The sequence below is a fragment of the Protobothrops mucrosquamatus genome, unplaced genomic scaffold (assembly GCF_001527695.2).
Source record: "Protobothrops mucrosquamatus isolate PMUCROS unplaced genomic scaffold, P.Mucros_1.0 scaffold6154, whole genome shotgun sequence".
In the NCBI taxonomy this organism is placed as follows: domain Eukaryota; kingdom Metazoa; phylum Chordata; class Lepidosauria; order Squamata; family Viperidae; genus Protobothrops; species Protobothrops mucrosquamatus.
In genome coordinates this window covers 12,501-21,976 of record NW_015391989.1, presented here as the reverse complement: position 1 = coordinate 21,976, position 9,476 = coordinate 12,501, and the positions used below count along the sequence as shown (strand labels likewise).

The window sequence follows — 9,476 nt, the reverse complement described above, 5'->3', positions numbered from 1 at the left end:
GATAGATAGATAGATAGATAGATAGATAGATAGATAGATAGATAGATAGATAGATAGATAGATAGATAGATGATAGATGATAGATAGATAGATAGATAGATAGATAAATAGATAAGATAGATACATAGATATAGAAATAAATAGACGGAGAAGATAGACAGGTGATAGATAGATAGATAGATAGATAGATAGATAGATAGATAGATAGATAGATAGATAGATAGATAGATAGATAGATAGATAGATAGGGATAGATATAGATATAGATATAGATATAGATAGATATAGATATAGAATGAGAATGATAGGTGATAGAAATAGATAGATAGATAGATAGATAGATAGATAGATAGATAGATAGATAGATACATAGATACATACATAGATACATAGATAGAGGTAGAGATAAATTAACAGACAGATATAGATAGAAATAGAGATAGATATATAGAGATGTAGATAGATGATAGTTCGAAATATAGATATGATAGAGATAGAAATATATAGATATAGAAATAGTAAGATAGACAGATAGAAATAGAGAGAGAGAGAGAGAAATAGAAATAGATATAGAAATAGAATGATAGGTGATAGAAATAGATAGAGAGAGAGAGAAATAGATATAGATATAGAAATAGAATGATAGGTGATAGAAATAGATAGATAGATAGATAGATAGATAGATAGATAGATGATAGATAGATGTAGAGATAAATTGACAGACATAGATATATAGACAGAAATAGAGATAGATATATAGAGATGTAGATAGATGATAGTTCGAAATATAGATATGATAGATAGAGATAGAAATATATAGATATAGAAATAGTAAGATAGATAGGATAGAAATAGATAGATAGATAGATAGATAGATAGAGATAGAGATATACATAGAGAAATATAGATAGATATATAGACAGAAATAGATATATAGATATAGATAGATATGATAGATACAGACAGAGATAGAAATAGACAGATAGATGATAGAGATAGATAGAGATAGATATGATAGATAGAGATAAATATGATAGAAATAGATAGAAATAGGGATGGATATATAGATATATAGATAGATAGAGATAGAAATAGATATAGATATAGAAATAGAATGATAGGTGATAGAAATAGATAGATAGAGATAGATGATAGACAGAGGTAGAGATAAATTGATATAGATAGAGATATATAGATAGACAGAAATAGAGATAGATATATAGAGATATAGATAGATGATAGTTCGAAATAGATATAGAGATAGAAATAGATAGATATAGAAAGTAAGATAGACAGATAGGTGATAGAAATAGATAGATAGATAGATAGATAGATAGATAGATAGATAGATGATAGATAATCGTAAGTCATAGGCTACCCTTATTCCCTTTGAATCCCCTCCATTAACGTAATTAACAATGGAAACAGAAGGGATATAAATAGAACGTAAAGAGATTATTTACATAAATCTGCCTGGACCCCAAATGGTTAAACTCCTCCCCCCCAAACAAAACCCTTATTTTTTTTGTTTTTTTTAATACGGGAACAAAAATCCGCCTGACTTCCCAGCCCATAATAACCTCATTTCATGGCACCCCCAGGATTTCCTAAACACGCTCCGCCCTGAGAGAGCAGAGCTGAAACGCCACAGGCCAAAAGGGGGGAAGTGGCTGGTTTCTTTTGGGGGGGGCAGGGGGAGGAGACCCAGAAGGCCCAAGGACCCCCCTAGCAATCTGGACCCCCCCCCATTTTTAAAGCCCTGCCGCTCCGGCCGAATCTTCCCAAAACGGACTCGAAATAAGGATCGTTTTTGAAGACTGGCGGTCCTCCAGTTACGACCGCAAGGGAGTTCCCCATTTCGGTCGCTAAAGGGGTGTTGTCCTCCGTGTTAACGCCCATTCTTGCCCCCGTTGTTAAAGTGAATCCCTACCGTTGTTAAGTCAGTCAGCCGGTCGTGAAGTGAATCGGGCTCTTCCCCGTCGACTTCGCTTGTCGGAAGGTCGCAAAAGGGGATCGCGGCGCGTCCCCCGGACACGACAAGCGTCAGAAAGACGAGCCGGTGGCCAAACACTCGAATTTTAGTCACGGGGCCCCGGGGAATGCGGCAACGGTCGTAAGCGCGAGTCGTTTTTTTTTAAAGACGCCGGGCAATGGGTTCGTATTTGTGACCGTGGCCCTGGCTCCTTTTGCGACCTTCCGGCGAGCCACGTCAATGGGGAAAATCCGGGTTCGCTTAACGACCGGGTGACCGACGGCGATCCACTGAAGAGCTACGGCAAGGAAGGCGGGAAAATGGGGCCAAACGTACTTAAGCGACGCCTTGCTTAACGACAGAAATGTGGAATGCCGCTGTGGTTGCAAACGGGCGGTCTTTGAAGGCTGCCTCTGCTCTCCGGGACGCAGCTTGGCCTCGCCTCCTTTTTTTTTCCCCTGCTCTTTCTCCCGTGCTGCTGCACCCCCCTTGCTTCCGAAAGAGGCTTCCTGAACCCCTCACTCCCTTCTCGGTTTGCTCTTTCCTTCAGAAACCCTGACGATCGGCGGAAGAGACTCCAGCTGCTGGCAAGATGGGTGCGGCTAAATCAGGTGAATCTCGGTTACGAGAAGGGTGGGAGGCGCCGTCTTGTGACGCCGCTCTTTGGGGGGTCTCGGCTGCAGCCTATGACCGGTCCGTGGCCGCCTCACAACCGGGCCCCGTGAGTGGCTGGCTGGTGCGCGCGCGTGTGCTCGTGGGCACAGCCCCACTCACGCGAGCATCGCGGGCATTTGGGGCCTCACTCGCGCAAGTGTTGCAGGCGTTCTGGGTCCCACTTGCGCGAGGAACCGGGCCCTTGAGTGGCTGGCTGGTTCGAGCGTGTGTATGCAGGTACACAGCTCCACTCGTGCGAGTCTCGCAGGCACTAAGGGCCTCACGCGCGCGAGCCTCACAGGCGCTCTTGGCCCCACTTGCGTAAACAACCGGGCCCTTGAGTGGCTGGCTGGTACGTGCGTGTGTATGCGGGTACACAGCTCCACTCGTGCGAGTCTTGCAGGCGCTAAGGGCCTCACGCGCGCGAGCCTCACAGGCGCTCTTGGCCCCACTTGCGTAAACAACCGGGCCCTTGAGTGGCTGGCTGGTACGTGCGTGTGTATGTGGGTACACAGCTCCACTCATGCGAGTCTCGTAGGCGCTAAGGGCCTCACTCGTGTGAGTCTCACAGGCGCTAAGGGCCTCACTTGTGCGAGTCTCACAGGCGCTAAGGGCCTCACTTGCGGGAGTCTCGCAGGCACTAAGGGCCTCACTCGTGTGAGTCTCGCAGGCGCTCTCGGCCCCACGCGTAAACAACCGGGCCCTTGAGTGGCTGGCTGGTTCGTGCGTGTGTATGCAGGTACACAGCTCCACTCGTGCGAGTCTCGGCGCTAAGGGCCTCACTCGTACGAGTCTCGCAGGCGCTAAGGGCCTCACTTGTGGGAGTCTCACAGGCGCTATGGGCCTCACTCGTGCGAGTCTTGCAGGCGCTAAGGGTCTTTCTCGCGCGAGTCTCGCAGGTGCTCTTGGCCCCACTTGTGTAAACAACCGGGTCCTTGAGAGGCTGGCTGGTGCACATGTGTGTGTTTGCGTGTGCACAGTCCCACTCGTGAGCATCGGGGGCGTTCGGGGCCTCAAATTGTGCAAGCGTCGCAGGCATTTGGGGCCTAAGACAGAAACGTGTGGTACCAACTCTGCTTACTTCCCTCCATGTGGACATCGCACCGTTAAGGATGACTCGTTTGAGTACGGCTTCGTCAGCCAGTTACAAATCCGTCGGGTGGCGATGCTGCGTGTCCCACATTTTTTTTCTCTATCTTACCAAGAAGTAGGTTGTGGTCTACTCTCTCGAACGCCTTGCTGAAACCCAGGTAGGTGTATCCACAGCATTTCTCTGATCCGCTAATTTCTTTCACCTCGTCGAAGAAGGCACAAACGTTTGTCTGTTTTGGACAAACCCATGTTGGCTTTTGGTTATGACCTTGTTTGCCTCTAGGTATTTGCCAGATCATCGTCGCTTGATTATCTTTTCCAGAATCTTCCCAGGGAATGCCGTATGGCTGATAGGCCTGTAGTTTCCTGGGTCAAAAACGGTGCCGTTTTTGAGAGGCGGGATTGTTTATTCTCACCTATTTTGACTCGTATTCCTAATCTGTTTTTTACGGTGCCCTTTTTGAGAGGCAGGACTGTTTCTTCTCGCCTATTTTGACTCGTGTTCCTAATCTGTTTTTTACGGTGCCTTTTTTGACAGGCGGGATTGCTTATTCTCGCCTATTTTGACTCGTATTCCTAATCTGTTTTTTACGGTGCTGTTTTTGAGAGGCAGGACTGTTTCTTCTTGCCTATTTTGACTAGTATTCCTAATCTGTTTTTTACGGTGCCGTTTTTGAGAGGCGGGACTGTTTCTTCTNTTTTTACGGTGCTGTTTTTGAGAGGCGGGACTGTTTATTCTCGCCTATTTTGACTCGTGTTCCTAATCTGTTTTTTACGGTGCCCTTTTTGAGAGGCGGGACTGTTTCTTCTCGCCTATTTTGACTCGTATTCCTAATCTGTTTTTTACGGTGCTGTTTTTGAGAGGCGGCACTGTATATTCTCGCCTATTTTGACTCGTGTTCCTAATCTGTTTTTTACGGTGCCCTTTTTGAGAGGCAGGACTGTTTCTTCTCGCCTATTTTGACTCGAGTGAAGCAGCTGTGCTTTCTCCCCGTTGCCCGTCGCCTTCTTCTTGCCGTTTTCTCCCCTCAATTCTCTCCCGTGCGAGCGACGGGACGCCGCTGACCGATTTGTCTTTTTCTCCCCCTTCCAGTTCCAGACCTGAGAATCGTCATGGTCGGCAAAACGGGCAACGGGAAAAGTGCCACCGGCAACACCATTTTAGGGTGGGAAGCCTTCATCTCCAAGATGGTGCCCAGGTCCGTCACTGCCAGATGTAAAATGGTCACGGGGACCCTCCCGGATAATAGGACTCTGGCTGTGATCGACACGCCGGGCTTTTTCGATACGAAACACCCGCCGCCGGTGACCATTGCGGAAGTGAGAAGATGCTTGAACCTCTGCTCTCCGGGTCCCCACGTCATCCTCCAGGTCATCTGCCTGAGCCGTTTCAGCCGGGAGGAGATAGAGGTTGCTAAACTCCTCAAAGACATCTTCAGCCTCAAAGCGAAGACTTACATGATCGTCTTGTTCACCCGGAAGGAGGATCTGGAGGGGCGCTCTCTTCACGAACTGCTGTCCGAGGACAGCAACGACAACGAGAGCTTGCGGGTGCTGAGGGATCAGATTCAGAGTTGCGGGAACCGATGCCTGGCCTTCAACAACAAGGCGGTGGGGCGGGAACGGCAGGATCAGGTCGACGAGCTGATCCGGATGGTGGACGAGCTCGTGCGCCAGAACAATTCCAGCCCCTTTTACACCAAGGACATGATGGAGGAGGACAAAAAGAGCGTCCCCGGATGGCTATGCAACATCCTGTGATTCCGGCGCTCCGGATGGACACGCCCTTCTGGCACGTCTGGACCGGAGGTGGCGGCCCTGAATCCCTCGGGCTGCGCCGTTATCCCAAAGGCGCGCTTTTCTCGTTTCCCCCAAAAGTGCCACTGGACTTCGTTTTTCCCCCTGGAGACATTTCGCTTCACGGCCCAGAAGCTTCCTCGGTTTCTGACGGGTCTTCGGTTCCGACCGAAGAAGCTTCTTGGGAGGAGAAGCGAAATGTCTTCCGAGGAAAAACACCGAGAAAGTCCAGTGGCCTTTTGGAAAAGCACCTTTGGGATAGCCCTGGCGTGGATGACTGAGAATCCCCATAGATTCCGTCAGAATAGAACGGGAAGGGACCTCGGAGGTCATCTAGTCCAATCCCCTGCTCCAGCAGGAGGCCCCATACAATTTGAGACAGGTGGCTGTCCAGTCTCTTCTTAAAAACCTCCAGTGATGGAGCGCACACAACCTCCAGTGGCAAGCAGTTCCACTGGTGAATTGTCCTCACAGTTAGGAAGTTTCTCCTTAGTTCCAGGTTGCTTCTCTCCTTGATTTAGTTTCCATCCGTTGCTTCTTGTCCTGCCTTCAGGGGCTTTGGAGAAGAGCTTGACTCCCTCTTCTTTGGGGCAGCCCCTCTTTGCTATTACCAATTTCCTTAGCTTCTTATAACTGTAACTTTGCTATTTGTATCTCATGATTACGTCAATTGCTTTTTATTTAGTATCCTATTATGATTTATGTCGATTGCTTTTATTTAGTATCCTATTATGATTTATGTCGATTGCTTTTATTTAGTATCCTATTATGATTTATATATCGATTGCTTATTTAGTATCCTATGTCTATCACTAAGCGTTGTATCTTATGATTTAGGATGATCGCGTTTTATGATTTACAACCATGATTTACCACTTCTTGCTTGTACGCACAGCGAGAGCTTAAGCACCGGAGATAAATTCCTTGTATATTCCAATCATACGTGGCCAATAAAGAATTCTATTATTTCTATTTCCATTTATTTCTATTTGTATTTATTTCTATTTGTATTATTTCTATTTCTATTTATTTCTATTTCTATTTATTTCTATTTCTATTTCTATTTATTTCTATTTCTATTATTTCTATTATTTCTGTTTCTATTTATATCTATTTCTATTATTTCTGTTTCTATTTATTTCTATTTCTATTTATTTCTATTTCTATTATTTCTATTTCTATTTATTTGTATATCTATTTATTTCTATTTCTATTATTTCTATTGTTATTTCTATTTCTATTTCTATTTTTATTTATTTGTATATCTATTTCTATTATTTCTATTCTGTTATTTCTATTTCTATTATTTCTATTTCTATTCTATTTCTATTTTTATTTATTTCTATTTCTATTATTTCTATTTCTTTCTATTTCTATTTCTATTATTTCTATTTTTATTTATTTGTATATCTATTTCTTTCTTTCTATTATTTCTATTCTGTTATTTCTATTTCTATTTCTATTCTATTTCTATTTTTTTTATTTCTATTTCTATTTCTATTTCTATTATTTCTATTTTTATTTATTTGTATATCTATTTCTATTTTTATTATTTCTTTCTATTTCTTTCTATTTTTATTTCTTTTTATTTCTTTCTATTTCTATTTCTATTCTTTCTGTTTCTATTTATTTCTATTTCTATTTATTTCTATTTCTATTATTTCTGTTCTGTTCTTTCTATTTCTATTTCTATTTATTTCTATTTCTATTTATTTCTATTTCTATTTCTATTTCTATTATTTCTATTGCTATTTCTATTATTTCTGTTGCTATTTCTATTATTTTTATTTCTATTATTTCTATTATTTCTATTTCTATTTATTTCTATTTCTATTTATTTCTATTTCTATTTATTTCTATTTCTTCTGCCCTATTCCAGGGCTGGATCATGGGCGGGTGTCCAGTTCTCGCTGGGAAATCAAACATTCGGAACCGAGGGACATTTGGACCTTCATCCCCACAAACCCCACCCCCCCACCCTACCACAATGCCCTTGTAAGGCAAATGACTTTTAAAAACTTGGGGAAAATTCGCACGGGCGAAACAGGTGGGGAAAAAAAAAACCTACACAAAGGGCTCAGCAAATCGTTTACAAAAGGCTCCCCCCAGGGAAGGCACTAATTCAGCAGGACGTTTTCCTGCCCTGGGTCCCTTCGCTGTTGAAGACGGGCGCAGGCCGTTGGTGGGGTGAGTCCGTGCGGTCTGCACGTTGCGATTCCTCGCCGGCCAGTGGACCCAGCAGCTGAGTCCGAGGAATCAGGAGGAGGAGGAGGGGCCTGGCGTGACGTCAGAGTCAAGAGGAAGGCTCTGAGGAGCTCCAAGACTTAGCAGTCGGACGAGGAGCCTGGCCCCTCTACTCGCGCGCAGGCTGAGACGCAGCCTGAGTTGGACAGTGATGAAGAACAGCTGGGACAAATCTCGGATGCACGAATGCGCCGGCAGGCAAAGCGAGTAGGACAGAGGGATGCAATGGGGCGGCTCCAAAGGCAAACGAGAAGGCATTAGGAAGCCACGCCTGGGCTGCATAATAAAAAGGGAGGGGTGGGAGGTGCTGGTGGCCAAAGGCCACAGTTCATGTCGAGGAATCGAGTTTCTGTGTGAACTGCGTTTTGTTCGCCTTGGACACGGACTCAGGTCTGTGAATAATAAAAGGGGATTGGTTGTTTCCTGCGGTCCCTTGCTTGTTGGAAGAGGGGTTACTCCTTGTGAGCGTAACAAGGACTCGCGTAGGCTGGGACAGAACGCGGCCTCTCAAACTGAAGCGCAGACGGTTTCTGGGTGCACAACACCCCATCCTTTTCCAGGTTGGCAGCCTGGATGCGAGGGGTGGCGCAAGGTTGTCCGCCATTTTTTTTGTCCGCCATTTTTTCCCCCTTTTCCGGCGGGTGCCTTACCTCCCTTGAGCTGGGCCAGCTGGTGGTCGGCCTGCTCCATCTCTGCCGCTTGCCAGCTACGCCTCGGCCGGCGCAGGGGGCGGAACCACGCATGCGCGGCGCTCCCAGGCAGGGAAAGTCCTCGACTTATGACCGGTTGGGTAGTCCTCGACTTACGACCGGTTTAGTCCTCGACTTACGACCGGTTTAGTCCTCGACTTACGACCGGTTGGGGGTCACGGCATTAAAAAGGTTGAGAACCACTGACTTAGTAGCTCCTCCTACTGACTTGTTACCATGGGATTCACTGAATAGCTAAACTACATTACCCATAAGCCGTCTCTTAAGGAGACGGCGCTTAACCTTACAAATGCCAACCATTCTAACATGCAGACCCATCTAACTGGCTGATCCAGAACCGTGGCACTTGCCACCAGCAAGATTAGCAAAAAAAAAGTGTTTAAAAATATGTCAGATAGATGTCGGAAATGTAAGCCTAACCCAGGCACGTCTTCTTGTGTTTGGTGGACATGTGGTAAAGCAAACGCCTATTGGGGAAAAGATACAGGCTTGGTCCCAAAAAAATATTGGGACCACATGTGGAATTTAAACCTGACCTTTTTCTACTAGGTACAACGCCAGAAAAGACTAAGAAACAAAAGTTGATACTTGGCTTTGCGCGTCGTAACAGCAGCAAGAATAGTCTTCGCGCAATACTGGGAAAACGAAGCAGCGCCGTCGGAGGAAGAAGTCATTAAAAAAAAATACTGGAATGCACAGAGATGGACAGATTAATAATAATATATGATTGATAGATATGATAGATATATTGATATAGATGATAGATATAGATAAATAGATATAGATAAATATATAGATAAATAAATAGAAAGACAGATAGACAGATAGTATATGATTGATAGATATGATAGATATATTGATATAGATGATAGATATAGATAAATAGATAGATAAATAGACAGACAGATAGATAGACAGACAGTATATGATTGATAGATATGATAGATATAAGAGATATAAAATAGATATTGATGGATGATAGATAGATATAAATATAGATAAATAGA

General features: G+C 44.5%; 1 protein-coding gene across 1 annotated transcript; it reads left to right on the top strand.

Moving 5' to 3' along the window:
* Positions 1-2,542: 2,542 nt before the first annotated feature.
* LOC107300107 (GTPase IMAP family member 7-like) lies at positions 2,543-5,695 on the top strand. Its single transcript, XM_015829450.1, has 2 exons — positions 2,543-2,583; positions 4,812-5,695. The coding sequence occupies exons 1-2, from the start codon at positions 2,565-2,567 to the stop codon at positions 5,477-5,479; spliced, it is 687 nt and encodes a 228-aa protein (XP_015684936.1). The 5' UTR covers positions 2,543-2,564; the 3' UTR covers positions 5,480-5,695.
* The last annotated feature ends 3,781 nt before the right edge of the window (positions 5,696-9,476 follow it).